This window comes from Amia ocellicauda, chromosome 4 (assembly GCF_036373705.1).
Source record: "Amia ocellicauda isolate fAmiCal2 chromosome 4, fAmiCal2.hap1, whole genome shotgun sequence".
NCBI lineage: Eukaryota > Metazoa > Chordata > Actinopteri > Amiiformes > Amiidae > Amia > Amia ocellicauda.
Genome location: NC_089853.1, coordinates 38,792,012 through 38,818,079, shown reverse-complemented (window position 1 = coordinate 38,818,079; position 26,068 = coordinate 38,792,012). Strand labels below are relative to the sequence as shown.

General features: G+C 50.4%; 1 protein-coding gene across 1 annotated transcript in view; it reads right to left on the bottom strand.

Moving 5' to 3' along the window:
- Positions 1–3,997: 3,997 nt before the first annotated feature.
- Positions 3,998–26,068, bottom strand: part of mtss1 (MTSS I-BAR domain containing 1) — a 64,677-nt gene continuing 42,606 nt past the window's right edge. Inside the window, exons 5-16 of the mRNA XM_066702096.1 lie at positions 24,363–24,447; positions 22,651–22,742; positions 22,329–22,403; positions 11,681–11,838; positions 11,448–11,555; positions 11,216–11,313; positions 10,640–10,751; positions 9,741–9,875; positions 9,097–9,237; positions 8,445–8,598; positions 7,932–7,958; positions 3,998–7,299 (exon numbers count right to left, since the gene is read on the bottom strand). Coding sequence (XP_066558193.1) covers positions 6,407–7,299; positions 7,932–7,958; positions 8,445–8,598; positions 9,097–9,237; positions 9,741–9,875; positions 10,640–10,751; positions 11,216–11,313; positions 11,448–11,555; positions 11,681–11,838; positions 22,329–22,403; positions 22,651–22,742; positions 24,363–24,447 — 2,078 coding nt within the window. The 3' untranslated portion in view covers positions 3,998–6,406. The remainder of the gene's footprint in view (positions 7,300–7,931; positions 7,959–8,444; positions 8,599–9,096; positions 9,238–9,740; positions 9,876–10,639; positions 10,752–11,215; positions 11,314–11,447; positions 11,556–11,680; positions 11,839–22,328; positions 22,404–22,650; positions 22,743–24,362; positions 24,448–26,068) is intronic.

Below are 26,068 nucleotides of genomic sequence, written 5' to 3'. Positions count from 1 at the left end.
GAGTACAGATTGAAAGAACAATCTGGCATACTCACAGAGAGGTGTAGAGAGAGAGCGAGGACTCTTGCCATTTCAGCACCACAGGGACAGTGCCTGGGTGATTTGGCAAATATTGAGTCAGTGTGACACAGGCCTGACTGAGCACTGACTCACTGGCGGCAGGAAAGCCAGACTTGGGGGGGGGGGCAGCTGCTGTACACTGCACTTCTTTTCCCCGGAGTGCGATGGACAGACGGCCGACACGGTCACAGGTAGAGAGACCGGTCTCCATCGAACAGCTCCTGCTCAGCCACACAGGCCCCCCGCTGTGGGATCAGGAAGACACTGGGAATACTCATAAAATCCACAATATACACATTTTTTTTATAAATTATAACAGTAAAAACAGCTTCTTGACTTTAAGAGACTGTTACAGCACGACAACCAGTTCTGGTTTCAGTATGAAAGCTCTCCACACGATTATCTTTGTGTTGTTTTGTTTTTTTATCCCTTACCCTCTTTATGCCCCCTAAAAATAACACGGATATCCGATTCATTCATAAAACACAGGGCCTGCCATGGCTGCCGTGTCCCCAGCTGACTTGGCCTCAGAGTTACTCATGTGTACTTCACTGCCAGCCTGCTGCCGAGGGCCCAGGACGCCCCCTGGAGGAGGACAGTGAGAGTGCCGGTGACTCACTCAGCCCAGGGATTGCACCCGACTGTGCAATGCTGGGCATGATGACCTCACCAGCCCGATTTAGACCATTGTGTCACTTTGCCCCCACTAAATCACCACCACCCCCCACTGCTCTGTTTGTTTTGTAGTTGTGATTGTCTTTTTACATTGCTAACACCACCAAGCAGCTCACAGCCATGGCCACCAACCGAGAGGTGGTCATTCCCCAGAAGTGAAAAAACATCACCGGGGCCATCTCTTTCCCCTGCAGTGTGTGTGTGTGAGACACTGAACCCTGTGTGCCTGACAGGAGCTGACAGACGTGCGTCTTGCTGCAGCAGCACAGTCACCTCAGAGTTTCCCCGATCACAACAGCACCTAACTGTGATCATTTCCCACACATCCACAAATCACTACCGTGTCATCAGCATGTGTCCTACGCACCTCCCGTTAACAACTCAGCACTGCGGCCAACGGTACTGTCCCAGTGAGGCAGTGTGCAGAGCTGACAACATAGCTGCAGTGTGCCTCTGGCCCGAGCAACAAAATATAGAAACACACACACACACAAAAATACAGAAAAACACACACAAAACAGTAAAAAATAAACAGACACGTTTCTTTGTTTTTCATGTTTTTGTATTTTTTAACCCACATTCCTTTTTAATTTAAGGCTTCAGCTGCACTACACAAAGACAAAATTTGAACATCTTTTTTTGCAATATACAATGAAGATTTACAGCGAGAGGTCAACTCTCATACAAACTAGGATTGATACAGCAGGTGCCCCGTGACCCCCTCGGGCCTGGCACAATACTGACGAGTCGGGGTTGGGGGGGGAAGGGCGGCTAGGCCAGCCAGAAACCAATGAAGAAACAAAAGGCGAGCACCACGTGTTTCGATTAATCTCCCCGTTTGGTTTTGAAATACCCACAGTGAATCCGTCCACACCTGGAGGTCTGTAAGACAGGCTGGGGGAGGAGTAGCTGAAATCAATCTGTAGCTTCCGGCAGTCCGTCAGTACTGCTTCAGAGGTTTTTTTTATTTGTCAGTTTTTGCCTGCTGATGGGAGGAGGAAGGTGGCTGGTGTTCAGAACAAGATAATTAGTGGGAGACTAAAGGAAGAACACTGGTGGTCTGTATTCTACACTGGTCTGACATCCAACCCCCCAAAAAACAAAAAAATCTAAATAAAAATCCCATAGCAATCTATCAAATCAATCTTTAACAATCCCAAGAGCACTTTGGGTCTGACACCCGGGTCCTCTGTGCGTACAAGTATTATTCTTTTTGGATATGTATATTATTTATTAATTTTTTCCTCTCTCAAACAGACCGTTGCCTGTGGATGAAATATGCTAGAAAATCGACCAGCCCTTCTCCTCCAAAAAATATAATAAATAAATAAAAAATAAAATACAATCAAATAAAAACATCAGCAAGGGGTGAATTAATAACTGTGCACCATCCAGTCGACAGCTGCAGCGAAAGCGTTGTGCAGCTGCCTAGAATTATTTAACTTCTTGTGCATGCTAGGGTGACGCACACTATCTTCACAAAAAATGAAATAATAATAATAGTAATAGTAATAATAATTAAAGGACCGCCCCCCCCCCAGAAATGTTCAGCCCTTGGAAAAGCCAGAGAGCCAGTGTGATGAGCAGGTCACCAGCACTTATAAATGGAAAACTGCACACCAGACAGCACATGGCCGGGAAATCATGGGCAGCCATCACGTCTGCAACAGGAAGGAGCTGGGGGAAGGCATCGCTGTCCGCACCGCGCTTCCTCTGCTTCCTGCCACACTGCCCAGCCCGGCACATGTCAGGTACTCTCTCTCATAAGGGGCTGGCATTTATTCCAAAGTCCCACCATGTCTATTCCTGTTATTTTTAACAATGAGAAAGTAACGGAGAGTGAAAGGAAGAACACTGCCTGAAACAAAGACGTGACCGAAGACTCGGAGATGGTCAGACAGCCAGACAGACAGCCAGCCCAGACCAGCTGGACTGTGAGCTCCTACTGTTTCCAATGACTGCATCTCAAATCAGTGTCACAAATAGAGCAGAATCTGCTCGTTCTGACACTTAACCTTCTACTCTGCATGTATGTGTGTGTATGGGGGGGGACACAGACAGGGTCAAAACCAAAAACGTCTTGTTTCTGCATGCAAAAACATCAGGGCCAGTGCCAGTCCCCACGCCACACGCAGCACACACCCCCCAGCGCGAGGCGTCACTGGGACACTCCTGCTCCTGTCCATTAAGACTCAGGACTTGAAAAATCAAACCGCTTCTTCAACAGAGCCCCCTGAGGCCCTCTACACTTAAAACAAAACACAAGGAGAAACTAAAGGGAATAAAAATATGGACCCCCCCTCGTCTCTCACTCTTTGGTAGCAAATGGATTCAGCTTTAAAGTACCAACATATTACTATTATCATCATCATCATCATCATTATAATACAAATTACATTAAATTATGCAAACTCTTCAAAGTTATGCAGTTGTACAAGTAGTTTGTTCATCTTTGAGGGGGAACCAAATTCCATCTATGCTGAACGTTCTCTACAGTGTCCCAAACCAGCTCACCTTCTGCCCTCAGTTTGGGCTCATGGGCCCGAGAGCTGCAGTGGCCCTCACCGAACACTGGCAGACACTTTACGACCAGAACCTCCCCCTTTCAGACCCAGGTTCGTAGAAGCCCTGCTCACCTGCACTCATCTGCTCTCAGAAACTAAACGCACTTCACCCGAGCTAGAGTGGGAGCTCCGGTGACGTCAGGAGTTCACAGGTCAAACGGCTGCCAGCTAGGGCAATTGGAAGGCCAGCCGGAGTCACATCCTGCATCCTGCGCTCTGCCGCGCTGCCCTACTGCCCTGCCACCTTGCCAATCCGCACTAGGCGAGCTGGGGCTGGAGGAATGTTAATTTTTCCCCTTCCGCGCTAACGAGCCACTTCTGGTTAATGATAGCTGTGCATTTCCCTGGAGTCAGCGCTGTGCCACCAGACACACACTCAGACACAGCTGGAACCCATTCTCTCTGCAAGTCTGCAAGCCTCCACCCCCATCTTGGCTACTCCTCCACCTCCATCGCAGTGCAGCAAGAGAGAGAGCGACTTGGGCTGGCCACAGGTTTCTAGGGGCTTTCAGGTGTCCTGCCTTGATGAGAATATACTCTCAAACAGGTTCCCCTTGTGCATTTAAAGCATCTGGTGGGTCTGCGATAATCCCACAGTGCCAGGAAAGAGAGGTTTTCCCTCCTGTGAACGAGGCAGCTGAGCAGCGTGTGAACGCAGCAGCGGGGAGGAAAATGCAGACGTTTACACCGCTCGAAAACGAAAAAATAAAGAGCAGAGTTGTTTTTAAGTTAACTTAGATTATTACACTTCTGAGGCCTGAAAAAGGAGTCCTTAAGTATATTATAAAATTATGATTATGATATTAAAAAGGCTAAATATGTGTATAAATCTTAAAAAGCAAGCAAGCAAAGCGGATTCCCCACTATCAGCTCAAGCGGTTGTGGTCAGACTGCAGTCTCTTTGCAGACTGTGAACAGAGGACCCTGAACTCAGTAACAAAAATGCATGAAAAAAGGTATTAAGAAAATAAGAGGCACAGGTTTGTGCATCTGGAAAATAAAATTGAGAAAAAAAAAAAAAAAAAAAAAAAAAAAATCAAACAAATAAAAAGGTTCTCTTGAAAACAGCATTGTTGCTTTAAAAGAACAGTCCAGTGTCACCTGGCCTCATATCTGTCACACTAATGCCACAGAGAAAGATGGGAGATCAAAGGCAAATGAAGATAAAACCAAAATTATGAACCTTTAAATCTGACAGAAAAAGCTGACGTTTTGTGTGATTGATTGTCTTTTAACTCTCGTAGGAAATTTATTCAGCTGTTTCAGTTCACAGTCTCGGTATTGGATACCTAGCAGGGTGTCCAAGCGACGGCCGAAGGCCCCTCATGCTTCTGTAATGACCCATCTCTGGCTCTCCAGGGGCCTGGGTCAGAAGGGCACAGTGCTCAGTCTGAATCCCCGCCTGTTGCTGGAAATATGCGAGCCTTGTGTCTGACATTGTCCACTTCATGGCTCATTTCCTGAGAAGCAGGAAATCTAAAAGCGTGGTGAGCTGGAAACTCATAAGTTTAAGAATTAGGGGAGAAAAAAAAGTTCAGGGTGTGCAAAACGGAAAAGAAGAATCACAGATACGTGTTCCTTAAAACAAACTCTCTAATCACACGATGTGCATGTGCATAACGCAGTACTTTTCAAAACCCTGCTACCCTGCTGTTCAGGAGCTCAAACCCAGCCTCTCTCTGCAGGGGGCATTCAGGCCCGTAGAGACTCACACACAGTGTCTCCCGGCGCCGTCCTGCTCGCCCTGTGGACTGTGCTGCCACTTCCAATGGTCCACTTCAGAGCTGTAGCAACAAAACCCGAACAGCCAATCCTGCTGTGCCAGTACAGCCCAGAGTCCCGCCTCGGCACAGGCCCTGCCCGGCACACTGCAGTGCAACATCACGATACGAACTGTGTTTAAGGCACTCGGGACAAAGCTGTGGGGATGATGATGATAAAATAAAAAGCAAAACAAACAGCAAAAAAATCTACATTATCTAAGTAACCGATTATATTCAAACAAGGAAAATGACCAAGCTTGTTTTGTAAGACCAAGCTGGCTGCAAATGAAACTAAACCATATAGTAAATCAAGTCAAACTCCTACACACACAGCCCGACAGAAAGCCCACTCTTTTTCCCCCAGACATAGAGCTTGATAGCCCTGTTCTGCTCTCGGTAAAGCGTCATACTGAGCATGTATCTTAATGTCCTTCTCTGGGGGGGCACAGTGCTCCCTGTGCCCCCCTGCCATCCACAGTCTCGCTGCCCACCTGCCTTGACCAATCCCAGTTCCATCTCTGGCTCCCAGGTGCATCAGCCCTGTCACCTGGCTCTGTGGTATAGAAATCTAGCCCTATATGCACTAGCAGAAGATTTGAGATATATATATATATATATATATTTTGGGAGAGGCCAGCAAAAAAAAATTGTTTAGTTTATTTTTTCTGTTCTTTTCCCCCTTGTTTACAAAAATAGACACCCAACTCTTTAAACATGAGACACCCAATTATACAATACAGCACGTTTTCAGAGTACTAAACTAGTATATACAAATGAGTCTCTTTAGGTTGTCTTTCTCATGGTTCTGAGAGCAAGGATGTAATCGTCATATTTAAGACATTGTGCTAGGAAGCAAGGCATTTTCTTTTTCCTATTATAATATAAACATATAATCTTACAGTCTGAGGTTCAGACTCTGCGATTTCCAGACAACATTACTGTGAATCACAATTATGAACGACTGGGCTGTATAAGCAGGTAACTTCTTAACGTGTGTGTGTGTGTGTGTGTGTGTGTGTGTGTGTATCAATATGCTGTACACACACACAGTCACTGACTCACTCACACACAGACACACAGTGAATGTACTGTACTGTCCAAGTGCTTCACAGAGGAACACTCACGTCAGCATTCAACAGCAGACTGTGATGTCGCTTCTAATCTGGGAAATTTCCTTCTTCAAGATCAGAAGACATCAACTAGATTGCAAATCACACAAACAAACAGACACACACACACACACACACACACACGTATCAATGCTGCAAAGCCTCAAATAATAATAATAGAATAAAATAAGCGGTAAAAAGAGAAGCGGGTAATGGGCCCGCTGCCGCAGTCCGCTCAGTTGCTGTGGTTGACGGGGGCGATGAAGGGGGCTGAGCGGTCGTTGGTCAGTGTCCTGCGCAGACGCACCCCTCTGCGGATCATGGTGAGCATGTCTCCCCCGGAGGAGGGCTCTCCTGGCGGTTCAGGTGGGGGCACGGGCTCGGGGTGCGGCAGCGGGGGTTCGGCGAGGGCACTCTCCGCCACAGTGCCCATGCTCGGGCTCTGGGGGGGCAGGCGGGGCTGCTGGCTGTAGTGTGCGTGCTGCTGCGGGTGCTGTGGGTACTGCAGGTGCTGCTGGTACTGGGGCGGGTAGTGGTGCTGGGCCGGCGTGGGCCCGGGTGGCTGCAGGCACTGCTGCTGGTACTGCTTCTGCTGCTGCTGGTGCAGGGCGAACTGCTGCTGCTTGCTCATCTGGTACAGCTGCTCGGTGGAGCCGTGGCCCGGCTGCCCGGGGATGAAGGAGTAGTAGGGCGAGGGGATGGCGCTGAGGCTCTGGGTGGAGGTGCACAGGGCATGCTTGGTGTGGCTGAGGTCTGAGCGCCCGCCGCCCGCCGGCCCGCACACCAGCTCCTCACTGCCGCTGCGGCCACCGCCCAGGGGCACGCAGGGGCCCGGCGCCTTCATGGGCACCTGCGGCGTGCTGATGGGGATGGGCACGCCCCCACTGATGGTGCCGCGGCGGAAGTTGGGCTTGCTGGAGGGCTTGCGGCGGATGGTGGCCACGTGCGGCGGGCGCATCAGGGGCTCGGGGTCGGCCAGCAGGCTGACGGTGGAAGCGGGGCGCTTGGCCTGGAACATCTTGCGGTAGTTCAGGCTGATGTCGCTGTTGCGCGGGATGGTGGAGGACTTGTCGAAGTCCGGCTGGTCGTGCAACTCATCCCCGCCATGCAGGGAGATGTAGTCATAGTCTGGGGGGGGGGGAGGAGAGGCAGTTTACAGACCATGGAGAGAGATGCTCACAAACCCCTACACTCCCACTCCTGGCAGTCTAAGCTCTTCCTCTCCACTGTCCACTCCTTTGTTTACTTTTTACTTACTGTTTTATTCATTAAAGACTCTTAATTAGTTAATTGACCCTGCCTGCCATCCCAGGCTTGTGATGGAATGGAAATGAAGCTGTTCCCCCCCACCACTGCAGTTACTAAGCAAATCAAATTTAATGTAAATATTGTTTACTCCTTTAGCATAAAACATTAACCCCCACCACCTGTATCGAGGCCAGGCAGTGAGCACAGTGTGGGAAAGCTGTCAGCCTGAGTTTGAACACCAAGATCAACGCCATCCTTTATCAGCTGCTGGAGGAGCAACACAGGCTGTGGGCCTGGACTTCCAGCCTCCACAACACATGCCGACTGGCTGCTACAGCGTAGGCCACCGCTACGAGGCTCACTGTCACACAATCAAGTAATATTTCAGAAGAGATAAAAATAAATATATACAGAAATATCATAATTACTTCTAAATTGAAGATAATGATTGTGTTTTTCTCCAAGAAACAGCAGAAGAATAGAGTGAAAATCTATAACATTCAGAAACCTACCATAAAGGGGAGGCTCTTTCTTTACAGCTGAAAAAGAATATAAAATTAAATTTGACTTGAGTCCGATATTAGAAGAAATTGTAAAGAGCAGATATGATGAGTAGCTACAGGTACACAAGCTGTCCTGTCGCACATGACCAATGACATGTTGACACGAATGTCACAGAAATACAGATTACAGACACTTCAAAAATGGATACATTTGAAAATAAGAAAAAACGTAAACATCACCTGCATTCGTGTGGTGAGGCGACTCTAAAGTCACAGACACACTTGTGTGTCCGTTACACAGACAGGGGGTAGAGGCACGACAGAAAGATGCATTGAACTACTGTGTGGGAGATGGATGGACAGACGGGGTTGTGTGGGATCTGGGGAGACCAGTCTGTGCAGGCAGACAGACAGACGGAGATAGAGACAGGCGGACGGGCGGGCAGACGGATACGTAGAGAGGCGGGCAGGCAGACCGACAGAGACAAACTGACTGACTGACTAACTGATGAGAGGACTGACCGTGCGAGGGGATGGTGTCCTCTGAGCAGGACGGGGTGGTGGTCTGGGTGCTGTACCCGCTGGAGCAGTGCAGGGAGTCTCGGCTGGAGCGTGGTGCCTCTGAGTTGAGGCCACCACTGAGCGTCAACGCCAGCTGCTCCCGGGCCGAGTGAGGCTGGAGGGAAATGGCGGGTTAATCACTCGACTTTCCTGTTAACCAGTCAGTGCAAACAAGAAGTGTGTGATGGTTTTTTATTTTATTTTATAAGTAAGGGATGCATTTGAGCATCATGACAGCTATAGTGTACGAATTCAAACTGGGTGGGAAACGAATTCAAACTGGGTGGGAAAATAAATATCAACTTTCACTTTGGTCTTTAACACAAGCTGTAAGCTCATAGTGCCCCCTGGTGCTCAGAGCACACAGTGTGGTTCACCAGCAGGATCTGAGGGTCTTTTCCCTTTTCTGCTTTTAAAGTTTTAAAAAGAACCAGATGTCACCATCTACTGACTAAGTCTAGTACTACAGGGTGGGCAGGCACAGATTAAACTGCAAAACAAACCGACTTCAGTTTGCACTCTGACTCTGTTCTTTTCCCCAGGATGAATATCCCTGTTCTCTCTCTCCCTTCCTCCCTCACTCTATCCCATCTCTGCTACCCCAGCACAGTACCTTGCTGGAGGTGGACATGGCCCGTGCTCTCTCTCCAGGCTGGGAGTAGGCGTGGCTTGGGGGGGGCATGGCCAGGCCGTTCTCTCCACTGGCGGGGGGGGCGACTGACCGCTGCTTCAGGCTGTTGGCCAACATCTGGTCCTGGGGGCAGAAGACAGGTGGGGTGAGAGAGAACATGGCAGCCATGACTCTCTCTCTGCTACTTTGACACCAGTGACATTAACACAGCACTCGGGACGGCACACACTACTGCAGGGTCGACTGGTGATGATGATGATGATGATGATGATGATGATGGTGAAGGTGTGGCGGGGTGGGGGTGAGGACGGCACTGCACTGGACAACACGGACACCCATGGAGCGGAGCGGAAAAGACATGTGTGAACAGCTGCACACAAACCAAGCAACAAGCACTGACTCCACAAGCAGGAGCTAAAGGAATAAGAAACTTATAATTATATTAATAATAATGATAGGAGCCCACAACAATTAAGCTCTGGAATGTGTCAATAGGAGTCATTAGAGGTCCTCCTTTGATGAGGGGAAATGATTGAGCTCTGGGAAGATCTGCAGATGGAGCATCTAGACAGGCAGGCAGGCAGGCAGGCAGGCAGGCAGGCAGGCAGGCAGGCCAGTAGGCTCACAGTGTTCTTGCTGATCCGCAGGCTGAGGTGGCCCGAGCCGAGACCCGGGCCCGCACGGGCGGAGGTGGGAGAGTTTCCCTCGCTCAGAGATCGGCTGCCCTCCCAGCACTCCGGGAGCAGTGGGCTGGGCGAGCGCTGTGGAGGGGTGGGCCAAGGGGTGGGCGGGGGCGGTAATGGGAAGGGGATTCAAGAAGTACGGCATTAGTTTAGAAGTTCGAAACTCGCTGACTGCTCTGCCAAAACCAAGCTGCAGAGATTAATTACCCAGAGGTTGCCGTCCCCTGAGAAAGTGTCTGTATTGATTGGACACAGTGGAACAGACCCAATATCACGTGTGGCGATACGTCACTAATGTAGAGGCTACCTGTGTGGCGGGGGGGGCAACTACTGGGGCCGATGCAGATGAAAGCATTACACCTCCGTCTCAATACCAATGCCAGCTGGCGGACAGAGGAAACCTTCTCACAGCAGAGACAGACTCCTCGCAGAGACGGTTGAACCACAGAGGAACGCATCCGACAGGGAACTTTGGTGCCAAACGGGGGCACAGAATAAGCAAGAGGCAGAACAGCAGCAGGGGAGTGTCTCAGGGTTTGTGGTGCAGCATCAGAGAAACAAAAGCTTGTCAAGGAAAACAAACAAATAACCCATAAAGGGGCTGGCCTGAGGGAGAAGACATGAGGCGAGATCAAGAAGCATGTAAAACTTAACGCTGGAGTTCAGGTGGAGGACAACCCCAATCTCAAGCCTGAATCCCGGCAAAAAATCTGGCAACAAATACATTCCCAGTGTTCCCTGCTCTGCAGCCCTCTTCCACCCCAAACTCTGCTCCTGCAGCAGCTTCTTTGCTCATTCCACCTAGTGGTCCCCCCACCCCCCCAGCTGTCTCGGAGGTGTACCTGTCCGCTCCCGTCGGGGGTGTGTCCAGGGGGCCGCAGATGAATCCCATCCACAGCACTGGAGATGGAGTCCAGAGAGGGGACATGCCGCACTGAGGTAGACTGGTAGTTACTGTGAGAGGGAGAGGCAGACGGAGGGAGAGCAAGAAAGCAGTTTAGTATCTTTTTGTGAATACAAGTGACTTTTATAAGTGATTAATTTAAATTCTGAAATATTAAAAAAAAAAAAAAAAAGCATATGAGCAGAGCAAGACTATTTCTGCGCTGTACACTATAATGCAACTGTATATGTAAAAGACAATCTGGACGCCCTGCGATCCCCTGGCCGGCTGGCCTGCCTGCCCTGAAGATGAAGGCAGCCAGTGTGTCACTGTGGAGCTGCGGTCGGCAGCTGGCCCCCCCACCAGCGTTTGTGTTGGCAGCAGATGGAGGAATCGGTAGCTGCCAAAACTGCAGCAATGCTGGCGGCTCGCAGCAAACCAGCAGCCAGGAGACAGGGAGCTCCCTCAGTCCGTCACAGCGCCTGTATTGAGTGTGTGAGTGTGCGTGCGTGCATGTGTGTATTCCGGGACACACCTGCTGATGCTACTCTTGCGCGACAGGGTGTTGCTAGGGGAGGCGGGGGGTGTCTGGTATGAGTAGCTGTAGTCAGATCCCTTAAGGTCAAGGATCACCTGACAACAACGAGAGAGAGAGAGAGAGAGAGAGAGTGAGAGAGAGTGGGGGGGTGCAAGAGTGAGAGAGAGACCAGGCACATAACACAACACTGCCCAGCCATCAGCCTGGCTACACCACCACCACCGCTGACCTGCTCGCTGGCGGGGGGGAGCTTGTTGGGCTCGGCAGTCAGGTTACTCAGGTCCTCCAGGATGGTCTGCAGGTGAGTAACCTCTCCCAGCATGCCAATCTCCTCATCCTGCCAGGTGGGGAGAGAGAGAGAGAGAGAGAGAATGAAGGAAAAGAGTTAGCGTCAGTCTTTCACTTCACCAGCCTGGTGCTCAGTGTGCGTCACCCCCCCCTCCGCCCTGGCGCAAGACTCACCAGCACGGGCCGCAGCATGTTGACAAAGGAGCAGAAGCGCCCCCTCTCCTCGATCAGAGCCCGGCAGACGGCGCGCTTCTCCGTCTCCTCCAGCACCACGTACTTGTCATTCACATCCTGCAGAGCGCTGTCCAGCTGCAGCCGGGCATCGTCCTTCCCTGAGGGAGAGAGGGAAGGGGGAGGGGAAGAGGGACACAGGAGGTTGAAACAGTTAATAAAACAAACAATTCAAAGGCTTTTTTTTTTCCCTCCAGTCTAAAACACATTGTGCACTTTACTACAGGGACAGTCTGGAGACCTTCCTGGGAATCCTGGGAACAGAGCCATATAGCTGCTCTTTTCCATACCAGCAGCTTGGATCCGGTATGATTAGACTGAGAAATACTGGGGGACACACTTCACTGGGCACCAAAAACCTTAATAAATAAATAAATAAATAAATGAACCCTGAAAATAAAGATTATTAGGAAGAGCAGACATGGATAAAGTGTCTGACTCACTGCAGCCACCGGGAGCGCACACTCTCACCACATGGAGGCAGCACAGCCCATTCAAGACAGAGAAGAGGAAACGACAATGACCTCACCCCATCAGCTGTTCAGAGTCCAGTGGCTTGGGGGGTGGGGGTGTATTACTGCTTTGCCTCTAGAACTCTGGGCTCTACACAGCAGCACTCAGAGGTCAACACTACTCCTGCACTGCATGGAAGGATCATTGTCCATCTGTGTGTGTGTCTGTCTGTTTGTCCATCTGTCCCTCCCTCTGTCTCTGTGTTCTTGTGTCAAAATGCCAGTGTGGGAGTAGGAGAGTGTGGGGGGAGAGCAGGAGAAGGTGAGCTTCATGAACAGCTGGAGACAGCTGTCAGGGTCAGCTCCACGCTCGGGTTTGCAACACAGCAGCGGCACTCTGGGGTCAAGTGTGAAGCCCTGTGCCGTACCCGTCCCTCATAGAGCCTGGCTCCCACTTCTAATGAACAGGGGGGCGTGTACCTGCGAGTGTGTGTGTGTGAGTGAGAGAGGGAGAGAGAGGTGGAGGAGACAGGGGGACGACAGGTGCAGCCACCACCTGTCCCAAGAATTCAGCTCCTTTCAGGGTTCAATGGTTGCCCCCCCCCCCGGCACCCCACAGTGGTCTTGTCCTCTACACTGCATGCGTCTTGCCCTTGCCCTCCAGTGCACCTTCCTGACTGAGCAGCCCCCTCTGTCTGCACGCCACACGCCCTTCATAACACACACCAAACGGCAACGATTCAACCTTATGAATAACAGAAACAGATGTCACTCTGTGGACGCCGGTGGGGCTCCGTGCACCGGGACCTCTCCCAGGAAAGCATCCAGCCTGACTTTATATTTGCTCAGGAAGCTGGCGAGTGGGGCGGGGCTGAGAGGCCTGCTGCGGCCTGGACACCCTGTGCACCGTACAAAGCCAACTCTGTTCCTTCTGGACAGGGGCTGAATTCACTGTGCCAACACAGGCCTCCCAACCGCTGCCCTGTGTCTCACTGTAGCATAGGGAGCCGCCCCTTGGCCTATCACCTCTACAAAACACAGCGGCCCTTAAAAACGTTCCTCATCAGAGGCCCAGCTCTGTGCAGGGGGCCGAGGACTAAGGCACCCAACGAAAGACATGACAGCACCCATTAGGTAAAGCAGGCAACACTGAGCTTCACCTCAGACTGAAGGTTTGTTTATAGGAAAAAGAAATCTGGGAAGCCAAGTTCAGCCATGTGAACAGAGTTTATACATCACATGACCTCACCTCGCTCAGGGATGTGCAAAAAAAAAAAAAAAAAAAAAGACAGATCCTACTTTCCACACACAGACACACAGAGCCCCCTCTCAGTCTCTCTCTCTGCCTTTCAAACCTCAAACAGGAAGCAGCCTCTGTTCTCCTCTGCCGTGAAAAATAGATTTTTCTCAGACAAATCATTCAAAACATACATGAAGTTTGAGGACAGTAGGGCGGGCCACTTCTCAAGCACTTCCTGGCCAGTCTGTGAAATACAGATATGCAAAGGTATAAGTATAATCCAGATAGACGAAAAGCATGAACAGTTATTTTTTCCCCTCTCATATGGCGAGCTTCCATGGACTGATATTCGGGGTACAGCTCAAAGATATCTTCAAGTAGTAAATGCACCACCGTCTATTTAGTCAGACAGCTCCTTCCTCACTGATGAACTTCCTGGTTATTGGGCCGGCTCTTCCTGCCCAGCCGCCTCTGTGTTGGACCTCTGCAAGCTCCTCTGATATATATCCTCCATATCCACGGCAGGAACATTGCAATCAACATGAGCCCTTCTGTTAATTAATACCATTATCCGTATTTGTTTGGCTGAGGCCCTTCCTCCGAGACCATGCACAATCACAGCCCTTCATTGATTTAATCCTCCTTGATGCCTCCCGAGATACTTTTCTTAATAACAACTTCCCCGTGGAAGCTGAAAAGCAGAGGAAGAAAAAATCTGAATCACATCCACTTTAGAAAAACAAACATACATAAGAGCCTAAAGGTTAGTCAGCGCTCGGTTGTGCCACCTGCCTTCCTGACAAGACAACTGACTTTTTCTTTAAGTAGATGCTGTTCGGTTCGGCCCAGGAATCTGCAATTCCCTGGGTTTGAACTCAAAGGCCAAAGGTTACATTGTCATCTTGGGTCTGCAGAGACTGGATTAAAGGTGTCGGATTCTTAGTCCAGTCTAATGAGCACAAAGGCAGAGAAGGCAAAGTTTTGTTTTGTTGTTTTGACGAAGAGTAAAATTTACTTGACAAGACAAGACAAAAACCACAACAAACTCCATGCGCACAACCCATGTCACTCACTCCCAACAAGGAGGTGGAATGGTGCTGCAAAACTGTGTCAGTGCAGATCTTCACCACAGCAACAGGCAAGACGCATTGCAAAAACTGAATAAATAATAAAAACAGAAAAGTGATCAAGCAATGACATCAGTTACTAATCCCCATCTTTGAGTTTCATGGGAATTATCAAACTCTTTTTTTTTTTTTTTTCCTCCTAAGACTCTCACACACTCACCGAAACAATGCCCAACTGTCTTTTTATGAGATCATAGGCTGACAAGAGGAGGATATTAATGTGAGGAAACTCTTCAACTGAACCAACAAACCACAAACTGTCCACTCTGCAAAATAAACAAGAGCATATATAGCAGGACGGTGGTGTTAGGTGGGAGGCGGGAATCATTGCTGCTGTCAGTGTCCTTCCTGGTTGGCTGTGGAAATGGGCCCTGTGTGCTGGGGGACACCACGGAATGAAAACACGCAGCACTGAGGGAATGGAAACTGTCAGACACGTCTTCTGGACCATATTTCAACAGAGAGGGAGAGAGATAGAGAGGTGTGGGGAGAGAAACTTTGTTTTAAGAATCTCCCAAGCTCTTGGGCCTGCAACTGAGGCAAGACAGAAGAGTTCCAGCGGCAAATCGATGGCACACTGGAGTGAGAGACAGCGAAAGAGTCCATATGTCAGCGCTGCAGGAGACAGACTCGCTGGCTGTTAGAGTTGTCCAATTGCACCTGTGTAATCGAGGCTACCTGCTTAATAATCTGTCTGAGGTCTGCAACACAATACAGGACCTGTCTTCTGTGGAGGACGTGAGAGGCAGAGGTAGACAGTGCTGCCTGATCAGTGGGATGACCAGTGTGTGCTCCTGGCACCTGTAATAACACAGCAACAACCCCCACGCTGCACTTCCCAGAGCAGAGCATCAATACAGAGCACAGACCAGCTGCAGATCCAAAGAGAAAGACCTACGGGTTCAAGGCACACTCCTTACTATTACTATGCCTGCAAACAGCTGGTCACCAAACACCATCCAGCGCTGGAGAGGAGGTGTGCGTATGTGTGTGTGTGTGTGTGTGTGTGTGTGTGTGGTGGGGAAAATATCAATTTATCCTCATAAAAATAATCTGTCTGACCCAAGGAATGAGTTTAAATCCCTCAGTACACTCAGGTCAAGAGCTGCCAAGTCTGAACCAGCTGCAGCTGTGGAAGTCTCCCTGCCGCTGGCGTCAACAAGAGCCGTCTCACCGTTGGCTAACCATGGGGGAAGAGAAGGCACTGCCGAGGACATGACTCACACGCAGCGCAGTGCTTTCACAATACACCATCAGACATTCCTCTCTCTCACTGAAGAGGAAAAGCATTTCAGTTTCATCCTCCATGACTACGAATATCATTATAACTATTATCAATACAACCAACTACAAAAACTACTACAAATACCACAACAACTACTGCTACTACTGCAAATACTACAATTACAACTACTACCAAAATACTTCCATGGGCGTCTACACTGCCCACCCCTCAACCGCTGGGGGTCTGCCCCCCTACCGAGCACAGCTGAGGTCAAGGGGAATGCTCAGACCGCAAGAAATGCGAAGAAGCGCACTGTGACTTCCGTGGCCAGCATTCCCTCCCTCACTCTTTAACAGCATGCCAAAATGTTTAGCTCCCGTCCTCTGTATAACCACTTGTGTTTTGCAGAACACTCAATGCGACTTACACCCGTCCTCAATATAAACGCTGACGTGATCTAGAACACACAATCACAACTGTTTTCTGTTCTTTTTTCCCCCCACCTTTTCTTTCCCTCACACAAGCTGCCCTTGCCGTGCCCACGGCCCCATGGATTTCCCCAGCATTAACAAACAAGCATCTCTTTCGAGCTTCCTTTGCCCCTCAGCCCAAGGGACACCACATGCTCGGGCCGAGTGCTGCTCGCTGCCAGGGCTCGATGACATTAGCACCTTGTGCACGATCCCAGGCACGCTGGCTCGGCGTCCGCAAAATGCATCAATCACGGCTTGCTGAAACCACACTCTCCGTGAAGCGTGATACAGATGTACCGCCACAGTGCGGCTGCCGTTCGGGTGCTTGTATATAAATTTACAGTAGCTCAGCTGTCAACGCAAAACCTTAGCATGGGTTGGAATGTAATTCACTGCACCCTGAGCACACTTCCACTGTGGTGTACAGCGCCAGACCTTACACCTCAACACCCATACATGCTTCCATAAACCAGAACTAGGTTTATATTATAAAAATACAAAAGGTCCCAAATGCCAGCGCTGCTCGTACTGCTCAGATATGCAAGATGCAGTTCTAAAGCTTCAGGACAAGATGGCGCAGTTGCATAGGGGGCCGTATCTGGCGTCCTCTGCCACAAATCCTCACAGTGCTCAGTTAACAATGAGATCAGCTCTGGCAGTGAATGCCCCCCAACACGAAAACAGGACAACTTCCACCTCCTGCGTGCTTCAGTCATTTTAACTTCACCTGCTCTGCATGCAAGTATAAGCAGCAGCAAGACTATTACCCCCTTGCCCTCCCCCCGCAACTTTAACTTCACCTCCAGCGGCACGCCAGGGAAGAGAGATTGAGAGCGCGAGAGAGAGAGAGAGAAAGAGGGAGTCACTTTCTTGTTCATTTTGATTTAGATTCGGTGTCGACAAACTCCTGCAGAGGCCAGAGTCGAGGTCATCAGACTCTCCTGTCGAAGGTTTTTAAAGGCTTGACTAATCCCACCAGCTCTAATCCTGCAGATCCCTGACCCTTGACCCCCCCCAGAGCCTGGTGGGGTCAGGAGGTTACAGTCTGATCCTCCCACCATGAGAAACCACTTGGATTCCTATACTGTGCTGGATCCCCACCTGAAGTGGGCGCTACACTCCTGCAGAGGAACAGCCTGCCCACCTGTAGCTCAGGCATTAATAAACAGAATATATATAGAGATAGAATCAATTCTGGTTTATAAAAGCATTAATTGTCACGGAAGGAAAACTCCACAGGTACTGTCTTGGAGGTTGGGCACAAGATGTATGGACACGACCCCGGGTCTCTCTGCGGAGGAGGCACGAGGCAGAGCAATCAACTGGCGCACAGCGATGGCCAGCTGTGACAGTGCGGGACGGGGAGGGAGATGAAAGATCAGGCCATGTATTTTGATCTTCATATGAAAGGAGCCTCACCCCCTGTGCGTCTCCTGGGCTCCCTGCCCCCTGTTCACTATCTCTGTCACCTTAGTCTTTTACGGACGCACACACACACGCATGCAAGCACGCACGCACACACAGAGAAACACACTCACTCAGTCACAAATTCACTCACAGAGAAACACACAGGAACACACCAACACAGAAAACCTTCTGCTATAGTATCTCAGTATTTCTCGTTTAATTTAAATTATTCAGACAGGCAGGCCCTTCTCTGGGCTGTTCAGGCCGTCAGTGTGTTTTTGTGTTTTTCCAGAGCTCAGAGACACACAGTTTGAACCGAAACATCAAATGGCTCCTTTGTGCAGCCGAGGGAAGGAGCCTGCTGATGGGTGCCAAGAAAAATCACAAGACCAGGGATTTTCAGTGAGGGAGCTAAAAAAACTCAAAAAGTGAGGTTTGGAAAGGGGGGGGGGTTAGACTTTGGACAGTGTTAACTTATTTATGTTCCATACATTATCGTCATTAAGGCAGGGTTGGCCTAACGAAGCAGTCTGGACAGGAGGAGGGAACCAGAACCGAAGATGTATTTAGCGGGGAGCTGCTGATCCCATTTCAAGTGTGGGATTCAGGCGAGGGGAAAGGGGGAGTAAGAGTTTGTCAGATTAATGATTTATAATTTTTTGGGGTTGGATTCTGACACCTGTTCACTGTTTTCAGGGTTAGGCGTGTTTTTGTCTTCTGTGTCGTGAAGTGTTGCCATGCGCTGGATTCATACCGTTATACTGTCACACAGTGGAATCGGCAGGGAGAGGGAGAGACTAAACGCACCGAGAGACTGGGTCCATCCAGTCTGTACTATGCTCCCAGCAAATTGCATAAAACAAATAAGCCGAGTACATAAACTCAAAAGAACAAGGCCTGAACCGTTCAAATCTCACAGCACGAGGGGGGGGGGGGCATCAGTACAAGCTGTCCCTCTGGCCGCAGCCCTGTCAGTGCAGCCACCGCACTGGCCAGTGGATTAGCGCTGGCGGTCTGTAATCCAGCCCCGTGCGGCAGCGACGATTCGATTTACTGCTGGAAACAAAGGCCCCAATTCGGTGCCCGCCTCCTGCCGGATAACAGTGATTCGCTGTTGAAGGAGACTGATGGGGTATTTCCATGAGCCTCCTGTACACCCCCCTCCACCACTACCATTCACTACAAACAATGGGGTGAAAGTCCAGCAGCCCAGTGAGTGCGGCGCTGACCTACTTCCAATTATAACTACAATAATAAACATAATTGTAATTATAAAAAATGAACCCCCTTTCTCTCCCACAATCAAAAGAGATGGCACACCAGCAGCACATGGATGCTGCTCAATTCCCCACGTTAATTTAAACCCCAGGGCTCCAAAACTGCTCACTTTACAGGCTGATCTGAGTGCTTTGTAATTTAAATCCATAAAGGACGTGAAATGTACACAACTATATAATAGCTAGGAGTTTAGTAGGGAGAGAGAGAGACAGACTGTGGCAGGCAGGACAGACCCTGATGAGGGCGTGTGTTAGTGTGCCTGACAGGCAGCCTGAGCTCTGGGACTGCGCTTGGGCACAAGAGCACAACGCCTGCCCCCCTCCTGCTGTCTCCGAGAACCACAGCACAGCCACACCACCTGTGCCAGCACGCCCCGGGCCGCCGCCATACGCTCCACCTTCAGCCAACGCACGTCCGGCGCCGAGCACCAGCTGGAATCCCCCCCAAGCCCATCCATAGCTCTCCACACAGAGACTAGAGGAGCGGGGCCATTTGCACTACCATATTAGGTCATCTCGACAGAGGCTTGTATTGTGCTGTACACAGCCTGGGTCAAAATCCAGTCTGGTCTGAATCTGGGCCCTTGACAGATTAGGATGGTGAGTGAATCAGATTGGCTGTTATGGGTTCATTAGGCTTAAAACAGACGGGCCCAGAGAGAAGAGTGAGGGCAATCTGGCCGAGGTTTAGGGTTATTCATAATCTGGTTTGAACAGTGTGAAAGTGAGAGGGATTTATTATTATTTTCAAGACATGCACATGATGATACATACATCTCCTCATTCCCCAAGATATATACAACCACGACATCAACAACCATGACAGCAACAATCATGATGACGACAATCACGAGTACACCACCACCAACAAACACCATGATGACAATAACCACAACGGCATGACCAACGAACACAACAACAGGTCCGAGTATGACCACACACAGCTAACAAGTGCGAGGTCTGAGGGGTCCGCTCATGAGGCCCTGAGCTACGGACAGACATTGGCGTCCTTGTCGATGTACTTTCCAATATCAGCCAAAAGGGGGAAGGGGGGGGGTGTGGCAGTGAACACAGGGGGGCTGTGTGTGGTGTGAACCGCACGGGCGGGGGCCGCTCAGACGCACTCAATGGTGGCTGTGTGTGAAGACAAGCCGCCAGTGAAATCCAGACCTCTGTGCTTGCCTGAGCACGAAAGGGAAAACAGCCCAACCTACTAAGTACACAGTGCGTTGCAAATCTTTCTGGGTCCCCCCATCCGTCTCTCTCTCTCCCATCTCACAGCACGCACAATACACAGATGCGGTGCAGTGCAGACGCTGTCCTGCCAGCTCTTGGGATCTGCTGTCCTGCCTTCTCAGGGTGTGGCACACACAAACAGTACCTGTGTGTTAAACTCTGCTGTGTAAGTTCACAGTAATGCGGCTGCCGTCTATCCCTGCGGGAGACTCGGCGAGTAATTTTGGAGCCCTCGCACCCCCCCCACCTCCTCAATGGCCATGCAGGAGAAGAAGGCCCTGCAGACAATACCCTGGGCTGTCTAAGTTCACTTCACTTGCTGGTTCAATAAAAAAAAACTACTCACTTACCCTCTCCCTCCCTCGTTCACTCGCTCTCAGTTACCTTCCACTACAAAGACACGCCTGTTCTCACTGAACAATGCTGAGGTAAAGGGAAAAAAAATAGTAAAGAATCTCTCTCTCTCTCTTTCACTCTCTCTGTAACAGGACAGCCTCTGTGAAAGGACACTGTACTCAACTAAAGAGCCTTATGGCCTATTTTGGAAACCCTTGCGATGTTGGAAAGCCCTGCCTGGCTCCAACAGCCCGCCCTGTATCTGGGTCAGGCCCAGGGTCGGTGCTGACCGTGCTGCTCCGTTCTGAGCTCAGCGGTGTGTGCGCCGCAGCAGTGTTGGACGTGTCTTGGTGGAGGCGGCTTGTGTAGCCGTGGCAGGCGTGTGTGTATGTGGTGAGGCGCTCGACTGCTCTGAGCCACAGCGCGCTGTGTGGAGAGCCGGCGCGGCGCTGAGACAGGGCCGTTTCCCGGCTGCCCTGGCCCTCCCACTACACCACACCAACCCGACTCCCATCTGTCCCTGGAGCCCGTCTCCCCCGCCACAACAATAACCTCTGTCTCCCTTCTGCCCTCTCATCTCTCTCAATAAGTTTCCTTTCCCCCCCTCTCTCTATCATTCTTCCAGCAGAGCCAAGTAACCTCACACAGTTTGAATGGGCCAGTGTGTAAAGTGCAGAGAGAGAGTCTGTCAACAATCAGGAGACACCGCTCTCTCCCCGCAGCACTGCCTACAAAACACTCACTTAGCGTGTATTATACATAAACAGACCAGAATTACAGGATCTCGTCAGGCTAACGGAGAGCCAAGACTGTTAAGCCTCCAGCGCAGAACCGATGAACGCGTATCCTGTCCGATTACGAGGCCGGGACACTGGAACTCAGTAACCCCAGCAGAAGCTCACATTCCAGACTCGCGTGTCCTCGAACGAATAGGTCGTTCAGTGCATTTGTTTGTTTTGTGATGTTTGTTTATGTTCTTCTTTCAAATCTGCATTTCTATTTCAGTCCTGAGTGGGAATCCTGAGCACAGTGTGACTCAATCTCTCCCTCTCTGTCTCGTGGAGTTCATAGGATGCTGTTTCAGAGGCAAAACCTCAAACATCAGGGGCAGGAGTGGGATGAGTTTTGGGAGAAGCAGTTTCTACTCACTGGCAGTTCTGAAGTGGTTTGCAGATGCATAATGACAGACCCTCCCAGAGGACTGGGGTTATTTATAGACATCAGGCCAGCCCTTCCTCTTTCATTGAGTTGAAAAAAAACTGACTTCCCCAGTTTTTTCCCTCCTTCTGTTATTCTCTTTATCCCCACAACCTCTTCAGCATTCTCTACTTGTACGTGTGGCTCTCTCGCTCTCTCAGATTCCCTCTCCATGTTTGTCTCTCTCTCTCATATACCTCCCTGACTGTTTGTCTTTTTGCCTGTCCTTCTCCAATGGTATGTGGGAGCAATTGCTATCAAATGGTCCCCAAACAAACGTTCACACCCGGCCTATCACTGGGGTTCGAGTCAAATGCCCTGAATTATCACCGGCTGCAGGAAATGCGCCAACTGTGCGTCAGAACACCAAACACACTGCAGAGCTGCAATGGTCCCGTGGCTGTGCAGCGTGACTCCGTTACCTCAGTGTACGAGAGCCTGTTTGCCCACAGTGGTTTCGTGGCTCTGGGCCAGCCTTCGCCACAGTCATTCGTTTCCCCTCATGATTATTTGCCCAAGGTGTGCAGATAGTGTTGCCAGGGCTGCAGGTGTGCCTGTGGACAGGTGAGTCAGCCGGCAGGGGGGGGGGGGACCAGGCAGGGAGGGGTCAGCGCGTCTTACCTTTCTTTACTTTCTTCTGCAGCTTGATGGTGTCCGAAGATTTTTTCTTGATGTCCGCACGGGCCTTTTTATACTCTGGCAGAAAGCAAAAGAAAGTCAATATAATCAAAAGCTCTCTGGGGCTAAAACACACAAAAAAACTGCTGTGTGGCTTGTATGCACGACCTCTCAGCCAAGATCAAACATTGAGCACCAATAAATACTGAAATGAGCCTACATGAATAAACCTACTAATGTGCAGCGTCTGCTTGGGTAATGCAAAGCTCTGGGCCAGGCATCGCTGTGAGGGAGGGAGGTCAACCTTTGAGGGAAGGAGGTGTACCTTTGGCATGGTCCTTGTCCAACTGGCTGGCCACCTTCTTCCACTCCTCGATCTTCAGCTCCAGGGGGCTGATCAGACTCTCCGTCAGAGCCCTGCAACCACAGCACACAGTTAGCAACATCATGGGTGACAGGAGGAGAGACGGGGGTGGGGGAAGATGGGGGGACAGACTTCACAGCTCCTCCTCTTGTATGGGAAATGACACTGACAGCCAGACGATATTCATTCTTGTATTCATTCAATGGGCGGCAGGAGAATCGTAAAGCCTCACTTTTGTCTGACTGACATTTTAGCAGAAATAGAGACTTAACTGGAATTAATATAAAAATAAATAAAAAGTATAAGATTAGAGATTATTGGCTAATTCCACCCCACGTGCGATTTAAAATAGTGAGTCAGCAAAACTTCGCAATCAGAATTCTAATGAGCTTTAGTATTTAATTCCCCCCTCATCTCTTCATTAGGAAATAAATACACAAATAAATAAGAAGAGAGGGCCGTGTAGATGCACGCAGTGTGGCATGTGAACAATGAGCTGAGCAGGAGAGAAAAGCCCAGACAGGTCACAGACAGGCAGCGGGCGTCCAGTCCCAGGATTTATGGAGTGCAAGTGTGAGAGCCAGCTGTTCTGCCAGGGTCAGTGAGTGTCCTGATGGCGGGGCGTCCAGTACAGGCTGCTGGAGCTGGGGACATTCCTGCTGAAAGTGCCGAGAGACACCACCCTGTGTATCCCAGTCTGTGCGTTTCTCTGTGCGTGAGTGTGTAACGCCCTGGACCTGCATTCCGCACAGCCGTGCCCGGGGCTGAGATTCCGAGCTGCCGTGCCGACCCCGGTGTGGTATCCCCACTTGCGCCAATTTTTCACTGAGAGGAATTCCACTTAGGCATTTTTTTTTTTTTTTTGCAGCAACAGCACTCCCCCACAGCTGCCCACACACACACAGGGAGGGGTGTGTGTGGGGAGGGGTGTGTGTGAGGCTTTGTGTTGCTCTGTGAATTAATTTTCCACACCTGACATATAAACTCTCTTATCTTATCGGTAGGCGGCTCGCGCTGCCCTGTAATGTCAGTGAGAGGGCACGCCCCGATCGGGACACAGGCTTTATGGAACCCTGTGACGCTGTGTGAGATGCAGGTTAAACCCTGACAAACCCAGCCTGACTAAGGAGGCCCACTGTGTATTTTTCAGATGGTGGGGCTAGGGTGAATCATGCATGGTGGGGGTGAGTGACACGCAGTGCCCTGCTCAATATCACCATTCCAATTGTTCCGATCACGGCATGTGTTCATAGCCTCCTGGACACTCCCCGTCCCACCCAGCCGAAGCACTACAGAAACGGGGGACTTTGTGTAGGCCGAGCCGTGGGCGCAGGGGGGAATGGATTGCTGAGGTCCTCTTCTCACACCGGACACTTCAGCCAGTCCAGAAATTCAGCGATGGGAGATACTCCCCTGACTGGACTCTGCGGAATGGCACCCTGTTCATTCTGATTAGGCGTTCACTCCCCTTCCAGGCACTCCACCCAGCAGCACCGTCGAATCGCACAGGTTGTTCTTCAGCACTAATGTCTGATCCAAAATTATCAGACAACTCCACGCTTGTCACTCTCCCAGCACCCCAAACACTGCGCAAGCAGTGTCAGCCAACATCAAAACCCTGGTGTGATTTCCAGGTGGGCAACACACACACATAAACGGGAGCAATGTCTTACGTTGTGAAGAGTTTGAGTTTGGACTCGATGCTCCGGTGTCTCATGCACATCCGAGTCAGAGCCGACCCAATTTCCTTTGTGGCTCCTGAAACACAGCAGAGCAAAGCAAAAGATTAAAACAGAGGAATACTTAAATTCCCCCACACCCCCCATCTCAGAGTACAGACAGGAGGACGAACATCAGCTGCTTGCAGCCTCCACACATTGCAGTGCCCCTTGGCTGGTTATTTTAGTTTTATGAAAAGCACACTCCTACTTGTGTCTGTGTGTGTATGTGTGTGTGTGTGTGTGTGTATATATATATATAAAGAGTCCCTTAAGTGCAGAGAATATGCCTCTTATTAAATATTTAACACTGTAAACTTTCTCTTCCTTCGCCAAATACTGCGGTTTTGTATTCATAATGGTCCCTGGAAAACACCACTGTAAAACCTGAAGTTCCCCCTCCGACTGTGCCCAGCTCCAGTGCCTTTACCCCTACCCTGCATGTCACACAGCAGGGCCAATAGTTCAGGAACAGTATAGTGGTGATGGTTTTACTATAATTTGAAACTGTGCAAGCGATGGCTGAAGACCAGGGCTGCGTGGGGGGGGGGGAGGGCACTGCGCTCACTGCAATAACAGGACTACCTCCCCCTACTTGTCTGCTGTACATCAATGTACACAGCTTTTCATTAGGCACTGCTCCATTAAACAGGAGGCAGAGCGTTCGATCAGCTGCCTGATTTGGGGCTCGGACAGGATCAGCCACAACCACACAATGCACTGGCCCCCGGAACACAAGCGCTCACACACTGACACAGGTCAACACAGCTGGAGAGTGGAAAGGTCTATTTGCTCAGAGTGGCCGACCCCTGTGATGTGTACCAATGTGTACAGAGCAAACCAAACCATACTGGGGTGATTGTGCTGGGAGTCAAAGGATTGGAAGGACAGGAGAGACGAATGTCCCAAGAGCACACACAGGCCATTACCGCTGGGTGAGAGGGGTGTGTGCGAGTGCGCGAGAGTCTCCTGGCAGGGGGCACAAAGGGTTATTCACAATTGTGTGAAGACATCCTGTAGCTGTGACACCTGACCCCTAGTCAGACCAAAGAACCTTCACCACACACCTCTGGTGGGGTAGAATGATGCCCAACCGCACCACCCTGGTAGGAGCCCTGCAGCACAGCAGAAAAGCAGTGCAAGACAGACACCAGTGGGCAAAGTTAACTAGACGTTAATTATGTGAAAGATGGTTGCTCAGCAGCTATGGGGAAAGAGGAAGAGAGAGACGGACAGAAGAAACACAGAGACAGAGACAGAGACAGATGCATTTTAATCCACACACAGGGCAGCTCCAAGATGGGTTAGCATGCAAAGCCTCAGTCATCCCACTGTAGTCCGAGGGACGGGGGACGAACTGCATTCTGACCTGCAGCTGTCACTCTCCCAGCCTACAGTGCGATGGCCAAGGGGGAATGGCACTCCCGGCAGTGGCGGGCTCTCAGTGGCCTCTGCGGCCCCCAGAGCACTACCCTCACGCACGGCAACACCGCATATGCGTGAACATGAACCGGCCCAGGGTCATGCACAGGTCAGAGCAGACAACTGTGCCTCGGGACAAGTCCATCCAGCACATTCCATGGGGGGAGTAATACAGAAAGGCCTGGTCTCCTCGGAGATCGTCAGCCCCTCTCCCTAGCCACCAAGATTTATAAGCCAAT